Source organism: Anser anser (genome assembly GCF_964211835.1).
Source record: "Anser anser genome assembly, chromosome: 3".
Taxonomy (NCBI): domain Eukaryota; kingdom Metazoa; phylum Chordata; class Aves; order Anseriformes; family Anatidae; genus Anser; species Anser anser.
Window position 1 is genome coordinate 25,322,874 of NC_139722.1, and position 20,382 is coordinate 25,343,255.

The following is a 20,382-nucleotide window of genomic DNA, read 5'->3' on the forward strand; positions in this document are numbered from 1 at the left end:
CAAAAGGAACTCATTTGTATAATGCACAAACAGAGTGAAACAATCTGCTTTTGTTCCAGAGGGGGTCATGCGAAAATGCATCAAGTCTCCTGCCAATAACTGCACAACATTAAACACTGCTTCAACTGCAGCAACTACAAGGGCTCTTTTTTTTAACTGGAATAGTTTCCCAATTCAGAGGAACATCAACTTCCAGAAAAATTGAACCAGTTGCTATTTGAAACACTGTAACCGGCACATTTCCTAACACTGAAAATAAACAAATCCTGCAGCTTGTCACATACACGAACAGATAACTAGCAATGCTCCTTCATCCAGAAATCATCCCACAGCAAGGCACACAATTTGGTACCTAAAGTTAGAAAAAGGAAGAAAAGCACAACCAATTATGTTACATTGCTTTTTAAAACAGGTACCTTTATATACATTATTTTTCCTAACCTACAGTGGCCAGGAAATGAACCATCCTCTCTGCTCCCAGACACTCCACTACACTCTGAATGCATTGTGCTTTTAATGCTCTCCTGGTACACACCAAGACCATGGCAGTGCACCTAAATAAGCCCCAACAAGGTCATCCTAAATGAAGATAAGAAAGGTTCCATCCTAATTACCTGACTTTATCAGTTATGTTCAGTAGCATGAAACCAGCTCCTATTTTCTCTTGCCCTATCATTTTTATGACTGTAAGCGAGCAGTTCAAAATTCATCAAAAAATCCATTAAGGCTACTAGGAAAAAGAAGTCTGTGATGTGCCCAGATCCATTTCTGCTCAGGTGTAGAACACAAACGCCTTCAGCATCTCTGCTCTCCACTCCTGTGCTGAAGTCGAGCCAAATGTGTGAATATTTTTCTTTAGTGCAACCTGCAGGATAGTACTGCAGGAAATTTGAAGTTACTATGAAAATCTTCAGAAGTGTTAAAATATACTAAATGTCAAAAGTAAAATTACCAAAGGACTGGTCAGAATTCAGGGCTCAGACATCTACCCATTCACAGGTGACCACCCAACCCACCAAAAGTCATAGTTCAGGGGACTGTGAAAACAGAATGGAATTTCCTTTTTCTTGGAAAAGACCTCTAAGATCATCAAGTCCAACCTTTAACCTAGTACTGACAAGTCCACCACTAAACCATGTCACTAAGCTCTACATCTACACGTTTCTTGAAGACCTCCAGGGATGGTGAGTCAGCCACTTCCCTGGGCAGCCCATTCCAATGGCTAACAACCCTTTCAGTAAAGAAATTTCTCCTAATATCCAACCTAAACCTCCCCTGGTGCAATTTCAGGCTATTTCTCCTCATCGCTTGGAACCTGAATTGAGGTTAAAAGCATCGGATGGAAGCCAACAGCTAGAACATGTGAAGGCTGTGAGACGTCACTTTGCGTTTTGCCACAAAAATCCGGCAGAAATCCAAAAAGGGAGCTGCTAACGAACAAGCTGGCAGAGAAGGAAGGGTGAAGGCCTCATCAGCCTGAAGAAAGTAGCTGCGTGGTTCTAAGATGAAGGAAAAAAGTCCCTCCCAGTCAAAATAATAAACACCTTTCCACACCCACAGAAAAAACGCGTACACTGCTAATTTGTTCACACTAGGAAGAGACGTGTCATTACTTCAGGTTGATATTTTAAAGTACCAAGTCTCAGTTTCCTTGGTATATATACAACTACTTCTATGACTTGCATGCTGTAGGCAGAGATGCGGTACTGTTAGGCTGTAAAGCACCCGTTACAGATGATATATTACAAGAACACTTCATAAAGCTATCAGAAGCCCAGACAACCACTGATTTCTCAAAACGAGATGAAGTTTAAAGCTGGCTGACAAGAGGCTGTGGTCTCGGCTGCTGCAGCTAGCTGCACGGCATCCCCCGCCACAGCTGAGGCAAGCTGCATTCAGCACCAACAGGCCTGGGTCGAGCATGTCAAAGCGGAGCTTCTGGGGGGAAGAAAGGTTTGGACAGAAGATACTAAAAATTTATATATATATTTTTTTTTTTTCCCAGCTGTTTGCTTTGTCCCTGACCTCCTGAGGTTTGATGCTTCATCGTATCGATGAGGGAAAATTCATGCTGACTAGGTGGCGTGGAGCATGGACACATTCAAGTTACTCGGATGACACAGTTCACGAGAAAAATGATCCTACATTTTTTTAATTGGAACAGGAGGTGGAATACAAAGCTGTTCCTAGGAGGACTGTCGATATGAACATGAAATGCAGAACAGAGATGACTCTAACTTGGCCTTTGCATCAAGTAGTACCAAGTACTGTTCCAAAGAAGCAACAAACACGTTGAGAGATCACATCTTTGACCTTCTCCATATTTTTAAAGCTATTAGGCATCTCTAGGCAACTCTGACTTTCATAAAACTATTCCCATGTCCTTTTAATTACTGGACTTGCAATTCTCCAACACAAACACAACAAAGGCCAAAGTTTCATCTTGCTCCAACCAGATTGAGGCCTCTCATAAAAATACAATCTTTTTTTAAAATCCTCTGGACTTATCTAAGTAGGGGTTTTGGACATCTACAGAATGTTTTGCATGCGCAGTCTCCTTCTAGCGTGTCCATGCATATCCTCAATAGGCGGAAAATCTGAATGATATTGAGCTGCTCAGTCTGAACATGAGTGACCCTTGGCAGCTGAAAATACAGGCCAAAGGCTACGCTCAGCTGTATTTTTCTTGTTGAATTTTATTTATCAATGTTTTTTGTACAGCTTAAAAATACTGAGAATCTGCTCTTTTACGCACATCGCGACTCCCCGACTGAAGAGCTACTGAATACTGCAGTATTTTACCAGCTTCTGCCCTTCAAAGGAAATTCTCTCCTATGCTTTCAACAGAAAACACATTCTGGTAGGTTTATGCCAAAAACTGATCTAAGAATTCTTGGTCCATCTTCATGTTGATTTTTTCCTTGGAGTAACTTCAGTTTCCAGGTCCAAAGACCAGTCACGGAAGCCTGAAGGTTTTCACCCCCTGCCTCACACCACCCTTTTTTAAACAAACCGAGCAGCAGCAACAAAACATTTTGGGCTGAATGCTCAACACGTTAGGGGCCTGCTCCCTTTAAGCAAGAGGCTTCAGCTTTCATCCTGCTGCTCCAGAATTCCCCAAAATAACAGATCCCATTTATCAAATGTAAGTGCCTGAAGTCGAGTTCCAAAAAAATCCCCAAATAGGCAACTAAATAATTGTCCTGACTTCTGAGCGCAACGCGTAGTCAGGCCTGGTTGCTCGGCATTCTTGGAAATCAGCCACTTTCTCAGTTCTTAAATTAGGACTTAGAAGCCTAATTTTAGGTACTTGATTTTGAAAATGGTGAATGATATTTTCTAGTTAAACTGGTGTTTCCCAATCCTTACCGCTGCGGAGGTGACTCCTCTTTTCCCTCCTCCGTAAGTCCAACCAGCCCCTCATCCAAAAACACCACCATCACACCGCTGTTTGCAAATGCTCAGCTGCTTGACACTGGGAAGGCAGCACTAGGAAGCAGACTTGCCAGCTATTACTGTCTCCTTTACCAAAGCCATCCAGATTCTCCTTCACATTCCCAGATCTTTCACTTTCACACATATTTTGTCTTCCAGCTTGCCACCAGCCCCAGATTCCTTTTTCTGCCTTTTATGAACAGGACTCGAGCATGCTTGATGTCAGCAGTGAAAGGAATTTTAGAAGAAGCCACGGTCCATACTGACCTGAAAGTGCAAGTACATTTATTTTATCTGAAACCATATGAAGTACGAGTGCTGTAGATTTTGCAGTTTATACATTTTTTTTTGTGTGTGAAATGAAATAAACTAATTTTAAACTTCATTTTGCAACTGTATCCCTAGCAAAGCAATGCAGATTTTCAGCCCACCTTGCAGCAGTGGCAAATCATCCCGGCTGCTGCTGACTCACCAGGACTCAACAGTGCTGAGCTTTCATGCTCACCATCAGCACAAGCGTAAAGAAGCTTAGAAATAAATTATGTGTACAAAACTCAGGGAAGTGTGGGGGAAAAAAAAAAGGCAGGACAAAGGGGAGAAGCCAGTCTCAAGCAGTTTAACCTCAATGGTATTTCAAAAACTTTGAAAACAAAGGGAGTAAGGGAAAGCTTTGCCCAGTTAATTAGGGTGTGATTTCATGCCACTACCTTTTCCTGTCATCCCTCCCACTCCTTGCCAAATCCTTCAGCTGTGACTGCCTTCATGCTGAAGCACAACTGTGGTAATTGAAGCATTTTACGGAACAGGAACAAATACAAGAAAGAATTCAGAATTCTGCAAAATGGAATTAATTGTGCTCGATACTCATACCTCATTAAACTAGAATCTAATCATCACACAGACGATAAAGACAAATCGTAGATCCTTGCAATACAATTCACATTTTCAGCAGATCTAAACAAGCTCAAATTAGGATCTGAACGTCCTAAGATTAGGACATTCACATGCATTTCATCCCTTTGCGGTCAACAGTTTGTGCTGTGCTGCGGGACAACTTTAGCCTAAGGGAGAGCACTGAGGACGATGGCCAAGTGGGAAAAACAAACTGGAAACACTCAAATAAACGCACGCAAGTGCTGAGAATAGGTGGAAAAGGGGTACGCCATCACCTCTCAATCCCAGAAGGATGCATCCAGCTAGAAATAATAGTCTCCCTGTACTGCAAAGTCCCCATTAGCAGCAGAAAAGCTAGTGCCCATCAGCGGTACGATAAAATGCTTTTTGCAGCAGCATGCATTTTCCAGGAATCGAGCGTTCGACACGGTATCCTTTGCCCGGCCGCTGCGCCTATTATCCAGTAACCACAGGGCTGCTCATCACAGCTGCCAGCTTATAACGTTGTGGTGTTGGAGTCGTAAAGTGCACGTTGCAAAAGTATTTACAGAAATCAAAGGAGGAGGAAAAAAAAAAAAAAAGGCAAAGCACGCAGGTTTATTCAACTGCCCTGTTTGGAGTAGCACAGAACTACAAAACGTGCAAGGACACCAGCAACTCCCTCTGGGCTGTTCAGAACTGATTTTTTTTTTTTTTAATGGGAAAGAAATCAGGCAGAAGAGAGGATAAAACTGTAGCAAACTGCATTGGGTGGAAATATACACACACAGCGGATGAGTTGCAGGCTGACTGTTTTGGAAGTGAAGCTGACACACAGCATTTCCTACAGAGCTTTGCTCCAAACCCCTCCTCACCCAGCAGTATGAAAGTACTTGGTAAACAGCTACTGTTTAATGGGAAATTCTCTCTTTTTCAAAAGCTTTGCTGTTAATGCAATTGCAAAAATATTGCTAGCTGTAGTTTATTTGTTGCAAGGCAGCAACAAGCAGCCTGGGAAGCTAAAGAGAGAGCTGACAGAAAGGAGGAGCCACGAGCTAAGCCCAAAGGGCCATAAGGACCACAGCTTTCATTTTGGGTCTCCTTCCTCCCATTCAAGTGCGACCTGCAGCAAGGACTGCAAAACTCCTCTGTTAATAAAGTAACTTCTCTAACTTCAGACTGTGCTTATCACTCGAGCCAACATTTTACACCCACAGGAGAAGATAAAGGCCTGGTCCCTGAAGCCGTTTGTAATGAGCCTTCTTGACGAAAACATCACAGCCCCACCACTCACATGCACTGGCACTGAGCTCTATCAGCAATACACAGGGAAGTTATTTTCTAGTAGCAGAGCCAACAAAGTCCAAAGGACAGAGAAGCCCAGTCTTGCATGATCATGATGAGCACCCAGCACCAGCGGCAGAGTTCAAGGGTACTGCACGGCTTCAGCAGAGTGAGCTTCAGCCTTTTTTTTAAATACCCCCATCACGTAATTGCATATATAAACATAAAAAAGCATTAAAATAGCAATAAAAAGAGTTGCAAGTGGAGCCAGGCGAACCTTCATTTCCTCCAGCACCCCACAGCAGTGTCACTGACTCCTTCTGAGCCTGGCGGACATCTCAAGAGTGAAACAGAAAGTAGAGGACGCCTCAAACTCTTAATTATTTTCTTTGCATTTATTAGCTTGATGTACAAAAGCTTGCAATCTGCCCCATAAAGACCTGAAACACCGTGCTAAGCAAGAGAGCACCATGCACAGTTATCCAGTAAACAGGGCTAGCTATAAAGAGGTTATCTGGAGTCCACACGGTGACTAGATGCAGTAATCCAATTAAAAGCTGAGAAACTTGGGGAAGATCGTGAAAGTGAGGGTGATGGTCACCAAGATAACACTACACCATGCCATACTGATGAGTACTGGCATAACAGAGCACACAAAACCAAAACCAGGATGCCCTGCTAAGCTGTGTAGCCACAACCCATGTTCAGATGGGTAAACAATACCTTTTGGAGGACCACTTGTGCTCGGGAAACCAAATCCCACTGAAAAAACACCTACACAACCAAGTCAACATTAGGCAAGTTACTGCACGTTATTTGTTTGAGTGCTTCTCTGGTTTCCACTGAGCATGGATTGCCAGGGGAGATGGGAAATTCCCCAGTGGAATATAAGATGCAGAAAAATACATGCAATACACTGCATTAGCTACAGTCCTCAAAAAGAGTTTCTATACTTTAACCCAAAGGAAGAAAAGATGCACATTGACACTGTAAACCCAGCCCACAGCTTATCTTGCTGCCGTTTCTTCACACAGCCAGTCACGCTATGAGAAGTCACTCCCGAAACTTTTGCATTCTCCTGCTGTACCCCTGGAAGACACGAGTTAATCATCACGGTTGCAGCTGCAAGGATAGTTGGTGCCTTCACTTTACGATGCTAAGTATCCTGCCCAGCAGCACCATTCGCTACACACAGTTGTGCTATCAAAAAGAGTCAGGCAAGCGTGAATGACTGCTGGCTTTAAATAGAAGAAGGTGCCAAAGAAGTTCTCAGAATGGTGGGAAAAGTAACATGGAGAAGAGAAGAAGGAAAAATATTTAGGGTACCACTGTTAGGCAATGGCAGCGTGCCACTCAGAACAAAACCCTGCAGCTAACAAATTCTGCAAATGCTTTCCTGGCGCGGTCTCTGCGTTGAAGAATTTTTAAATTTCCTTGATGAAATGATTGACTCATGAAACACAGACTTAAGTCCTGTTAAACCCCCCTGCCTTCAAAAATATGGTGCTCATCACTCAGAAAAGCAACTGCCTTTGAAGCATTCAGATCTTACTCTCTTTTCCACGGGACAAAGGAGTTAAAACTCATCGGTGGAAGACAAGATGGATTTTTTTTCCTGCCCAGCAATGACAAGCAGTGTCAGAAGCGAAGATGACATGTCCTAGTAAAGGAACAGAGGAAGAGGGGGCAGGAGATTTCTTACAGACGCCTCATTCTCATCACTCCCTCCTTTCCCTTCCTGTACAACACGAGCACCTGGCAGCACTTCATTTACAGATTTGCTAATAAGCCCAGCGGGCAGCCAGCTGGCAGCATTTCTGTTACAGAAGCCGAGAGCCAGGGGGGGCCTGAAGAGCTTTAGGATGTACCTGGTGCGTGACCCTACACTGGCTTTGTGCTCTGCTGCCAAGAACCAGCATTTGATACGGGGCACCAAGTCAACAGCCTAACAAGGGCTGCTGGAAGGATGACTGAATCCTGGATTAACTAGGGAAGAAAGCAATTCTACCTGTAGATTTCCTTTGATGCTGGCAGCACTTTTCATAAGCACTGCTTCATCAGAAGACCCTGATCCAGGATGCAATCCCTCGTGTCTTCTTGTTTGCTTTTGGGTGAGAAAGGCCAACCAAGGGGAAAGACAGTCACGGTAAAGCTTGCTGTGATCTTATCACTGATTCCTTCTAAGAACTTTACAAAGATTACTCAAAGGAAAAACACTGTCCGCAACACCAACGGCTGCCAAGCCATTCTCTACAAGTCCACAATACAAAAAATTCAGGCACCTGCAGAATCCAGCAGGGAATTCCAGCACAGTGATTTTCTTTCCTATAAAGAGAAGGATGCCCCTATTTTTAAAGCCAATTTATAGAACACTATTCAAATAAGGCCAAAATGAAATGCATTGTACACACTGCATTTTGCATGTGAGAAAGGTTCTGGGGGAAAGTGCAAGAACTGCAGGCAAAAAAAAAACGAAACTTAAATAACAAAAGGTCATACCAAATATGCTCATGTCACGCAGAGCTAGCTTGTAGAGATGCCTTAAATATAATTATTATAGCATGAACTGACAGATTATTGCACTGAAAGAGCAGCAACAAAAAAGAGATAAGATGTTCAAAATACAAAATGAAGTAGAATTTAAGATGCATCACTATCTTTCCGTCTTGAAAAATGTGGGCCCGGGGATGGACTCAATCCAAGCCAGCTGTGAGAGTGCAGGGCTTAAGGTGAAGGAGGACAAAGTGAACCACCAAGAGAATGCACAGCTGGGGACTAAAGATAGACTTCTTTAGCGGGTGTTAGTTGACAAGAAGCTCGACATGAACCAGCAATGTGCACGTGCAGCCCAGAAAGCCAACCATACCCTGGGCTGTATCAAAAGAAGCGTGGCCAGCAGGGTGAGGGAGGTGACTGTCCCCCTCTGCTCTGCTCCCCTGAGACCACACCAGGAATAGTGCATTTAGACCTGGGGCCCACAGCACAAGAAGGATATGGATGTATTAGAATAAGTCCAGGGTAGGGCCATGAAGATGATCAAGGGGCTGGAGCGCCCCTCCTGCGAAGGAAGGGCTGAGGGAGCTGGGGTTGTTCAGCCTGGAGAAGAGAAGGCTCTGGGGAGGCCTTACAGTGGCCTGCCAGTACCTAAAGGTGGCTACAGGAAAGCTGGGGAGGGACTCTTTGTCAGGGGGTGTAGCGATAGGACAAGGAGTAATGGCTTTAAACTAAAAGAGGGGAGATTTAGATTAGATATAAGGAGGAAACTCTTCACTCAGCGGGTGGTGAGGCACTGGCACAGGCTGCCCAGAGAAGCTGTGGATGCCCCATCCCTGGAGGTGCTCAAGGCCAGGCAGGATGGGGCCTTGGGCAACCTGGTCTGGTGGGAGGTGTCCCTGCCCATGGCAGGGGGTTGGAACCATAGGACATTAAAGGTCCCTTCCAACCCAAACCATTCTGTGATTCTATGACGAGGCTACTTAAATGCTTCATTTTATCTGCAAAAATATTCTGACAGAAACAGAGACAGTGAAAAGAAATAAACAGAAAATTATAAAAAAGCTAAACACAGGGCTTTGGGTAAGTGTGACCGAAAACTACTACACAACAGTCAGTCTGCAGCTAAAGACCTTAGAAGACAGAGGGGATACCCATCAGTATCCTAACTCTCAGTGTTAAATCGCATTATACTGTAAGAAAGAATAATCTAAGTCCTTAGTAGCGATCTGAGACAAGCCTTGAGTACAGCAGCCCAAGACTGAATTTCAATGACTTTCATTTCTGATAATTCCAAACAGTTTAACTCCATGCCCAGAGCTTATAATTAAATTCATTATATAGAAAAACACATTGCTAGATAATTAGGAAGTGATTTATAAGGGAAAATGAAGCTTTCTCCTTTCTGCTAACAGCAAAGTGAAAATCTAACCTACGCTACATGTTATAAGCACTAATATTTTGCCAAGAGTGGAAGATGGGCAAGAATTAAGTTGTGCTTCATTAGCCACTCTTGTAAAGCAACTCTTCAAACTCTAGGAGAAAGATAAGCTCTTTAGCCTCCATAGCAGAACTTTGTGCACACCTATGACATGAATAGTAATATATTAAAAGTTGCTCAGGAAGCAACACCAAACCTTTGCATTCTGCGGTGCACCTATTTTGTATATGTTTCGTACAGACTGTATAGGATACTGAATGTTTCAGACAATAAAACTGCTTATTAATAATGTTGGCAGCTCTGTGAAAGTTCCCCACCAATCTCTCGCCACCACCATGACTCTATTTTTCATGTACATTAAAAGCAAAACATGCTTTTGTCCAAAATAACCTCTTCCATGAAGCAAATTTTTAAACATTAAAAGACGATGCTGGTGGCTGGAGGCTGTTGTTCCACAATGTTTTTATCACCGCGAAACACAAGTCCTACAAACAGGTGTGCCATCTCTAAAATAAAAGACAGAAAAGGGACTCTTCATTAGGTAGGCCTGCTATTCCAGACGAGGGAAGCTAAATGCTCGAGTTCACAGCCTCACACAGCAACTATTACGTGGTGGAGGAACAGAGAAAGAAAAAAAAAATTGTTTAACATCCTGTTCACATGTTCACAATGAGAATAGCTTAAGGTGGGGATTTGGTTAGGCTCTTGGCAGAGAGGAACCACGTCTTTCACCCGCCGATCCCAGCCCAGGACTCCTCCAACAGCTCAGCACAGACCCCAGCCCTGCTTGTTTGTTTTGCAGAGCAACCTCCCCGAGCACCTGCTGAATCAGCTTTTACAAGGCAACGCTGGAAAAATAGATAAAGAGAAAAACAGAGAAGAGAGAAAAGGCACAGCAAGGAAAAATGAAAGGGGAAGCGGGGTAGAAACCCCCTTAACTTTACTGATGATCTGCTGCATGCACACGCCTGCCAATTCACTTAGTCCCTAGCACTGTAGGTACAGCTGTCTCCTTCAAAGGAAGCACAGCACCAAAGCATACACATCGCTCCAAAATGATCATTTTTCACGCTCTAAGTGGTGGCTAAAGCCTGGTGAAATCCCCACGTTCTCATCAAGTGTGTCCCTGAGGACTCAAATCTATATCTTAACAGCTTCTTAAATATCTATTTTAACAGGCAAAGCCAGTCCACACAAACACGCAGAGACCTGACCTGTACTACATCCAACTGACGCCTAGGTTTGTGCATCATTTGAGCCTGACGTGTGTTTTGTAAAACCAAGAAGCATTTAGCCTGCACAACTGAAAATTCATGATAGCTTTGCAGTTATTCAACTAGGGCTTATACCTGAATACGTTATCTAAATGAGCTCTGCACTGACGGCAGAGGAAACAAGTCAATTAGGTGGTCGACTTCAAAAAAATGATAGAAAAACCTTTGGAAATGACATTAGTGATCCCTTCCTGTATCTTAATACAACCACTTAGCAGCAGTGATGGAGCAAGAAATCAATATAAAAGATAAAAAAGTATCAAAGCGTGTTATTTTTGTTCTGCAAGGCATTGTCAGGCTCACAGCTTGCCTTTGCTTGCTTCAAAGGCAGCTGATGATGGCTTTGAAAGGGCAGAAGAAAGGATAACGAAGTTAAGGGTTTCGGGAACCCGCCAGGTAGAAGCGAAGCACTGAGTACTGCCTCAAAGACCCCTGGAGGTCTCGGGACTACTCGGGAACTTGATAAAGGTTGCAAAACCAGAAGACAGAGCTAGAGCCATGTAAAGTCTCACAACAAGGGGTACGACACCACCATCGGCTCTAAAAATGGCTTATTTCTCTGCCACATTTTTACATACAAGCAGCTATTGCATTACCAGGGCAATAATCTAGACCGAAACGCGGTGACCCTTCTGGGACAACTGTATTTTTTTTTCCCTTTTTTCCCTCCCTGTTTGGAAAGACAACAGGCAGAGCTTCCCAAAGGCAGTAGGAGTAGGAGTAAGTCCTTACTGACTTGCCTGGTGTCTTTTCCCTCCATCACCGGGTACTGGGTCTGCCACCCCATATATCGCTAGTGCTCCCTTACGGTTATGTCTCCCATAGCCCTTACGCTACCTTTTAAGAAGGCGATGGGGATGCTTGCCCAGAATTTCACCATAAACATCAACTACCCTGCAACTGGCACAGCATTGTAAGCATGTACATAAAAACGCAAGCATAACTCACGTTGTGGCCTCCAAAGCCAAATCCAGCTTCACGTCCCTCTACCTGCAGTTGTCCTACAACTGCCATGTAATGAATAAACTGAACGTACGTGCATTTAGCTAAGTGCAAGAGCCACACAAAAACTGCCACGCGAGTTAAACTTCAGCAGGCAGGAAGGTTTCTCAAGTTTCTTTTTCTAAAGGGCAGGGTTAAGCATCGCAGAATGTCACCCTGTGAACTGGTTAATGGTTTAATTATTGTTATTTAAGTCAGAGGTTCTCCCTACTGTTTGGCGAGGAGATGGAGATGATCAGCACTTCTAAAAGCCAGCTGGGAACAAGAAATAATCCTTCAGGAAAAGGCTAAGAGAAGCTTTCTGATTAAATTGCGTGCATGGAAATAGCATGCCTAAGGGGAAGCCTACAAAGATCAAGGCATAAAGATTTACAGTTTCCCAGATCTTGACTGAAACGAAAGCTGAGGACACAGGACCAACACATGACCCACACCCCTACGCTCGGATAAGTCTACTGACAGTTGACAAAGTAGCCACAAACCTACAAGCAGATATTTTTGCCCATTTCTAAGAGCTTCAAAGCCTAATTTCTCCCTACCTAAGTAGGAATTCCATGGTTTAAGTTTATTTCGCAATCTGGTGGCAGGCTATTCTTGCTGGAATAGCCTCAGAGTTGGTGCAGGGGCTCTTCCACCACGCCGTGGTCTACTCCAAGCCTGCCAAACCCGCACCGGTGTCTGTAGGGCACCCAAGGGATGTCAGCATCTCCCCGTCACCAGCCCGAGCCAAGGACCCCTTCGGCAGAGGGGCAAAGACTGCCCTCATCTTCCATGCTCCCCAGCAGGTTTGTAACAGTATTAACAACAACAACAACAACAAAAAAACAACCACAAAGCCTATGAGCAAAACAGGCAGCAATGCAAATACGCGTGTTTATGAATTACTAAGTTAAACTTACAGGATTCTCTAATGTGTACTTGGTCTAATAAGCCTTAAGGCAATATTCTGCAATTTCGTACCTGCTAGTTTTGACCTATTGTGGGTAGCATCCCTAAGAATTGTGACACCAACACAAACATCTATCAGCACACACATTCCTCAAAAACTTGCGTGTTACTTGAACTCAAGCCCATCTCCGCTTTACAGCAGAGCCCTCAGCCTGTGCATGGGAAGAAAGCCCTTATCCTCCAGTCACAGCAAATACAGCTGGCAAGAAGAATAACAGTTTTCTCAAGGTCACGAGAAGGAGAGAGAGAGAGGAGCACTTTGAAGCGATAGCAGAAGAGGAATAGTCACTTTGTTTAAACGACTGACCGCAGATCCTCAAGGATGCGATTGTGTAGGAATCACAGAGCACGGCAGAACTTGAAACTGCAGGAAAGAGAAGTTTATTCCATGTCTGCTATTGCTTTTCACAAGCAAGTCTTGTTTCCCGAAAATATTACTACAACTTAGCGCGTTTAGTCATCGCCCAGAAAACATCCCGCTTGGCAGACAAACGTTCAGCACGGAGCCTTAACACAGAGGTCAATTAAATCCAGACAGCTGTAGTATAAATACAAGCTCGTGAAAGGTTTTTGTATTTCTACCTCCTCGATATGCCATTGGTCGTTAATGAAGCTATCATTACCGAAGGACAACCTATATAGCTAACAAAGCTTTAATAAGGGCAGGCAAAACATCAGATGCAACGGGATGATGCTGAGACCCGATCCCAGTTTACATTAGTGAGTTCAGCAGAAGCAGGGTGATTCATTTGTTCCTGGAGAAGTGACAACTACATCCAGCAGCCTGCATCCGTAAAAACTGTACACCTGGTGAGGGAATTTATTAGACTGCCATTGTGCTTTCCAAACGCTCGACGCTTTGTGCTTGGCGTGAGTCAACCATTTGATCGAGGAAATTAAATAACTCTTCACCGCACAGACCGCGCTGGGAAAGCGTGCACAAAGCGCATACTTTGGACAAGTTTGTTCTTGTGCTCTTATTTACCCCGTCAGATAATGTGTCCTAAACACCAGCACACAAATAGAGAAACCAAGGCAGTGAACTTTAGGAAGTAAAACTGATTTAAGCAGAGTCACTGCACACGGAGTCCACTGCAACTCCGAGAGGCGTCTTGGTAGCAAAAACGACGGCGGCAGCGATCGGAGCGTGGCACCTGAGCAGCACTCGGCGAAGCAGCTGAGCTGGAAGCCAGTTTCCAAACAGACTGGCTTCGACGTAATTCCTTAATTATTCTCTTCATTTGCCTGCACGTGGACGAACGCGTGTGATCTTTAAGGGGAAAAGCGTTTCTGACGCTAGCATGCAGAAGCCCCGTGGACTGCGGGAACAGCGCGTTTGGGAATCACAGCACAAATCAGAGAGTACGCTGCAGATGACAAGACAGCTACAGGTTACAAGGCTTGTTGTCAGTTTTGTGCAGCATTTTGGAGCCTGAAAGGCATGCAGTAAGCATCGATTTCTGAAGTCGAACAGCTTAAAAGCACGTGTTGCATCCCAGAAGGATATAATCTCGCACTTTAAAGACAGGAGGATGCTGCTGCGAAGTTTAGGCCAGCAGCCTCAAAGCACTCGCATGTTTAAACAGCTTTAAGGATCTCGCTGTGAGACTGATTTCAGATACTGCAATGAAAGAGGACGAAGATTAAGAGGACAAAACAAGCAAGTTGTTTGGCTGCTCGGGGGAGAGGTTATGGCAAAAAGCACTGGAATAAATACGCGCCTTCATGACCTCCACAAAGAGCTGGCAAACCTCAAGAGGAACTTGGGTTCCTCAGAATAGGCACAGGGTCAGCTCGTGCACGGCCTCAAAATAAGCAAGAAACGAGATGCAGAAGTATTTCCCTGGAGGTGCTCAAGGCCAGGCCGGATGGGGCTTTGGGCAACCAGGCCTGGTGGGAGGTGTCCCTGCCACGGCAGGGGGCTGGAGCTGGGTGGCCTTGGCTCCTCAGCAGCGAGGCAGCACCCGACCTCTGCGACAAACCCTCACCGCGGGCAATAAGGAACCCACCAGGACCCTGTCTGCTCCTAAAGGCTTTTCAGGTCTTCTCTCGCAAAACATTTCCCTTAGGCGATGCACGGACGGCATTAATCGGGGGGCTCCACGGAGACCACCAGGCAGGGGAAGGCAAAGGCAGCGAGTGCTTTAACCTGGCGAGAGCTCCTCTACTCGAGCGCTGCCTCTACACGGGTGGGTTTTTGAGCTCTGCAGCAACGCAAGTGTTTCGTGTTGCAATGCCTGCGGCCCAGAAATGAGGAAGGTAAAGGAACGGGGTCTGCTTGTTGTGTGAAAGCATTTAACCAGCTATCAACTGAACAAAACTTACAAAGATCACGCTCCTACCCAGGCAGCTCTGATTCACCCTCAGCACTGGGCTTCCCACCTGTCACCACCTGAACGGGAACACCACAAGCAGTCTGGAAACCTGAAACGTTCGGTTCTGCAGCCAAAAAAATCAAGATTTTTCAAACACATTTCCCAAGCTCTGCTCCCAGCGAGCTGCAAAATGAGCAATTTAAGTTAGCGCCCAGCAGCCTGTTATTTCCACCTGACACATTTACACGTTTTGTTGTCCTGCTGAGGGCACCTTCTCTGAGCTAATTCCTCTTGCAAGCAACACAAAAGGAAGGTCAGCAGGAAAAGAAGAGATAAGAGGAGAGAATTCAAAATATTTTATTTCAGCTCCCACTGCACTAAGGGCGAGGAATGCAGCAGGAGGAATTCTTGCTGAGAGACGACGTGAAGGCAACAACAACTTACTAAAAATACTGCGCTGAGCATACCCAAAGGGCGGTCAGAGAGCACACCAGCTAAAAAACCCTACGGATGCTGCGTTTAGGCTACAAATACACATACATCGAGATACTTCATCTACAGCTGCTACGTAAAATACCCCAAACTACGCAAAGTGCAATTGCTTTTTACAAAGAACATGCGCTTCCAGCAGGCATCGCTGGTGCTGTTTGTAAGACACCCAGCCCGGAACCCACAATTCTGGCGCCGGTTTGGGGCCACGAGCCCCGTCGGTGGGTGTCACTGAGGGACAAGCCCATCGCTGACCTCGGCGGTCTCTTTTGCACCTCCCTCGGCTCCTGGGGAGCTGGAAGGGGACTCCCACCGAGCTGATCCCCGCCAGCTACAGGCACCGGAGGTTTTGAAGGGAAATCCTCGCTCTGTGCACGCCAACACGAACGCCCCAACAGCCAGAACCACGCTGGGGCCGTCCCCGGCCAGCAGCCAGCAGCGTGCTGAGCACGAGCCCCGGCGAGCACCACCACCACCACCACCACCACCACCACCACCACGTCCCCCTCACCCTGGGAGCGACCCAACCCCAAACTTGGCCACCGAGCCCTGGCAGGAGGAGCCCCGCGCGCTCACCCCGCTCCGTCTGCAGCCGCAGGGCGTGCTGCCATCCGCACAGCGCCCTTCGCCGAGGCTTCCTGTCCGGAAGCATCCTCCATGCAGCTGCACCCGCTGCTTCGGGGGGCTCCTTCCCTTCCCCACCATTTCCTAGCCCCCTGCCCCCCAGCACCAGCACCAGCACCAGCACCAGCACCCCACTCGCGATCTTCCCCCGCTCCCCACGGCACGGGATGCTCGGAGCCGCCACGCTCAAGCCACACGGGGAGCTTGGAGGCCGTGCGTCCGTCCGTGTCCGTGTGTCCGTCCGTGTGTCTGTCCGTGTGTCCGTCCGTGTCCGTGTGTCTGTCCGTGTCCGTGTGTCTGTCCGTGTCCTTCCCACGGGCCGGCCCGTGGGAAGACACGCGCGGCGGGGTTACGGGGACAAGGGGAACTCCCCCCCCCCCCCTTCCTGTGCGCGTCTTTTTTTAAATTAATTTTTTTTTTTAAATTTTCCCCTTTTTTTCATGCCCCCCCCCCCCCCCCCCCCCCCAGGACTTCCCGTGCCCGGGCAAGGCGCAGCCCCAAGTTGGGAGATGCGGTAGCCATGGCGATGCGGGATTGCATCATGCTCCCCAAGCTGTCTCTGGGGGGACCCCCCCGGCTGTCCCCCCCGCGCCCCATCCCCGTCCCGCACCCCAAACCCCCCCAAATCCCCCCAAACCCCGCTGCCCCCCCCCCCCCCCCCCGGGCCGTACCTGGGGCGCGGGCGGCACCGGCCGGCACTGGGCGCGCTGCGGGGCCGGGGGGCGGGGCCGGGGGCGGGGCTTGCGCGGGGAGGCCCCGCCCCCGGGCCGCCCGTGGGCTGACTGTGACGTCACGGTGGTGCGGGTGGGGAGAGGGATGCGAGGGGGCGGGCGGGGCGGGAGGGGGGCGCGCTATGACGTCATGGGCGGCGGGGGCCAATCCGGCGGCGGTGGAAGGTTCGGGAGAGGTTTGGGAACCTCGCGGCCACGCCCCCGGCGGTTGGCGCCGGACCGGGCCGAGACGGACGGACCCGAACGGACCCGAACGGACCCGAACGGACCCGAACGGACCCGGACGGACCCGAACCGACCCGAAGTGACCCGAAGCGACCCGAACCCATCCGAACGGACCCGAACGGACCCGAAGCGCCCCGCGTGTGGCGGCGGGGAGGGCGGCCCCGGGGGCTGCGGGGACAAAATGGAGCCCGCAGCCCCCATCTTGCCCTCGCCCCCCACGTCTGCCCCTCTCGGGCTGGCCCTCACACCTCGTGCGAGAAGAAGAGCTTTTAAAGACTTTGTTCCGTCTCTTTGCTAAATAAATGAAAATGTTGTCGAAGTTTTCTGTCTGAATGTGAGGGAGTGCTTCTTTGCTGTGAGGTGACACAGCACTGGGACAGGCTGCCCAGAGAGGCTGTGGAGTCTCCTTCTCTGGAGGTGTCCCAAACCCGCCTGGATGCCATCCTATGTAACGTGCTCTAGGGGATCCTGCTCGGCAGGGGGTTGGACCGGGTGGTCTCCAGAGGTCCCTGCCAACCTCGGCCATGCTGTGAAATAAAGAGCGGCCCTGCTCCACGAAGGAGAGGAACAGAGCAGCAATTTGCCCGAGCTGTAGTCAAGGCCAAGTGTCCATGCTCAACGGGCAGCAACAAACTGCACGGTTAGCAGTTTTAGAAAGCTGCAGGAGCAAGGGGGTGCTGAACTTTTCCTCTGGGTGTACAAAGAGGCCGTGCAGGTGAAGCCACCGAGGCTAACCTTGCCAGCCCGATATCCTACAATATCCCTTTCATCCTGTAATAATTCGCTGTTCCTGTGTCCGTGGCCAGTTGGCCTAAGCAGAGTGTTGCAACCTGACCTGGTTTGAGTTCAGAGTACCAAGAGTTCCTAAGGGTGATGCTCTGTTGTAAACAGGCAACGTCGTAACAGCTTGTTTGCCCTGTGCGATCAGAAAAACAAACAAAAACCAAACAAATAAAAACCTTTCTTTAATATTGGAACAAGAAAAAAAAAATCTTTCTTCAAGTATCTTTCTCCATATTGGTCGTCAGGGCCACACCACAGTGTTACCTTACTTCTTGACCACAGTAAGATGTTAATAGGAATGTATTTTGGTTTTAAAAGCCCAAAGTTTACCATTTCCCTTGCTCTTTGAAGGAACAGCCCCCCCGTATGATTTATTTTGTGTGTGATTTGAGACTGTAGCAGTTTTCGGTAAGGTGTGAGCAGTCACAAGTTTTAACACTTTTGGAAAAAAACATGAAAGCTAACGTAACTCTCAGATGAGTACACCCTTCTAGAGACCCCTTGCCCGAGTCTGTATTTTGGATGCTACAGAAGCATTCCTTCTGCTTTGAGGGGAGATCCTGTGATCCCTCCTATCTTGCTCTCAGCAAAGTTAATGGAATAAAGTACAAATCCCCTTTTTTCTCACTTTCACATCAGCGAGCTAAAATATCATGCACTTGTTGAAACGTGACCAACGTTAGGTCTTTTCACAGATTCACAGATTCACAGATTCACAGATTTCTCTAGGTTGGAAGAGACCTCAAGATCATCGAGTCCAACCTCCGACCTAACACTAAGTACTCCACTAAACCATATCGCTAAGCTCTACATCTAAACGTCTTTTAAAGACCTCCAGGGATGGTGACTCCACCACCTCCCTGGGCAGCCCGTTCCAATGCTTAATAACCCTTTCGGTAAAGAAGTACTTCCTAACATCCAACCTAAAACTCCCCTGTCGCAACTTTAGCCCATTCCCCCTCGTCCTGTCACTAGGCACGTGGGAGAATAGACCAACCCCCACCTCTCTACAGCCTCCTTTCAGGTAACTGTAGAGAGCGATGAGGTCTCCCCTGAGCCTCCTCTTCTCCAGGCTGAACAAGCCCAGCTCCCTCAGCCGCTCCTCGTAAGACTTGTTCTCCAGACCCCTCACCAGCTTGGTCGCCCTTCTCTGGACTCGCTCGAGCACGTCCATGTCCTTCCTGTAGCGAGGGGCCCAAAACTGAACACAGTACTCGAGGTGCGGCCTCACCAGAGCCGAGTACAGGGGCACAATCACTTCCCTCGACCTGCTGGCCACACTGCTTCTTATACAGGCCAGGATGCCGTTGGCCTTCTTGGCCACCTGAGCACACTGCTGGCTCATATTCAGCCGACTATCCACCAATACTCCCAGGTCCTTCTCGGCCAGGCAGCTTTCCAGCCACTCATCTCCCAGCCTGTAGCTCTGCTTGGGGTTGTTGCAGCCCAGGTGCAGGACCCGGCACTTGGCCTTGTTGAACTTCATGCAGTTGACCTCAGCCCATCGCTCCAGCCTATCCAGATCCTCCTGCAGAGCCTTCCTGCCCTCGAGCAGATCGACACACGCACTTAGCTTGGTGTCGTCTGCAAACTTACTGAGGGTGCACTGGACGCCCTCATCCAGATCATCAATAAAGATATTAAAGAGGACCGCATCTATAAATCTGAACTTGACTTTGAAATGTGCTTTAAATAAAGTTGCTTCCTGACAGGCGTACCCATTTTTTCCCCATGGTTTATTGATGAGATATGATTGCACCGGCTGTTACTTTCACAGCCAAAACAGCTTTCTAAATCTGGAGGATGCCTAAATAATTAAGACTCAATCGGGTAGCTTAAAAATAAAAACTAAGAGCCCCTGCAACTTCAGATGCGAGAAGGGATGGAGCAGAGTGTAGGGAACAGGGTGTAGGGCTGGTAGCGGCTGGAAGGCGAGCGGTTCCCCGCGCAGGAGAGGGACGTGCTGCTGGCTGCCTCCCTCGTGCCTGTGACGTGACCTGCTTCTGCCTGTGTGGTGACAAGCAGCAGGGCACATGGCAGCTTCGTCTCCCTCTGACTCAGAGCGTGCTCTTGTCCCTTGGACTTACAACGTGCTCTGTATACCTGCGGAGCCCGGGTGCTTTCCTTCAGTCGAGCAGCGGGCACTGGAGAAGAGAGAGTTACAGACCGGGGGAGAGGAACGCCGGGGAGTTTTGGCTTTACCGGCACGGTACCGGCTCCCCGAGCTGCTGTTTCTTTTCCTCTCCTGACCTCTCTGAAGTGCTCGTGTTCTTATCAGTCAGAAAATGAGAGCGAGGTCACGCCATGGGAAATCTTGTTTCAGAATTACCCAGTCAGGAGAACTCTGAGTAAACAAAGGGGTTGTTTGTTCATGCTTGTTTAAAGAGTTAAAAATTGCTGAATAGTTTTGGCACCAAGCATTTGGTACCTGATGAGGGGCAGGGGCAGGCCAATGTCATTCTGGG

General features: G+C 47.7%; 1 protein-coding gene across 4 annotated transcripts in view; it reads right to left on the reverse strand.

Annotated features, from left to right (window-relative positions):
* Positions 1-16,967, reverse strand: part of ELOVL5 (ELOVL fatty acid elongase 5) — a 35,974-nt gene extending 19,007 nt beyond the window's left edge. The window contains exon 1 of one of the 4 annotated variants that reach the window (XM_083831300.1): positions 16,850-16,967. Coding sequence is in view for 2 of the 4 variants with exons in the window: in XM_083831302.1 (XP_083687428.1) it covers positions 16,131-16,206 (76 nt within the window). In the remaining 2 variants the exon portion in view is untranslated. Of the gene's footprint in view, positions 1-16,130; positions 16,488-16,849 lie in introns of those variants that run through there. The other 3 variants (XM_083831299.1, XM_083831302.1, XM_083831301.1) reach the window with 3 other exon arrangements.
* Between the last annotated feature and the right edge of the window lie 3,415 nt (positions 16,968-20,382).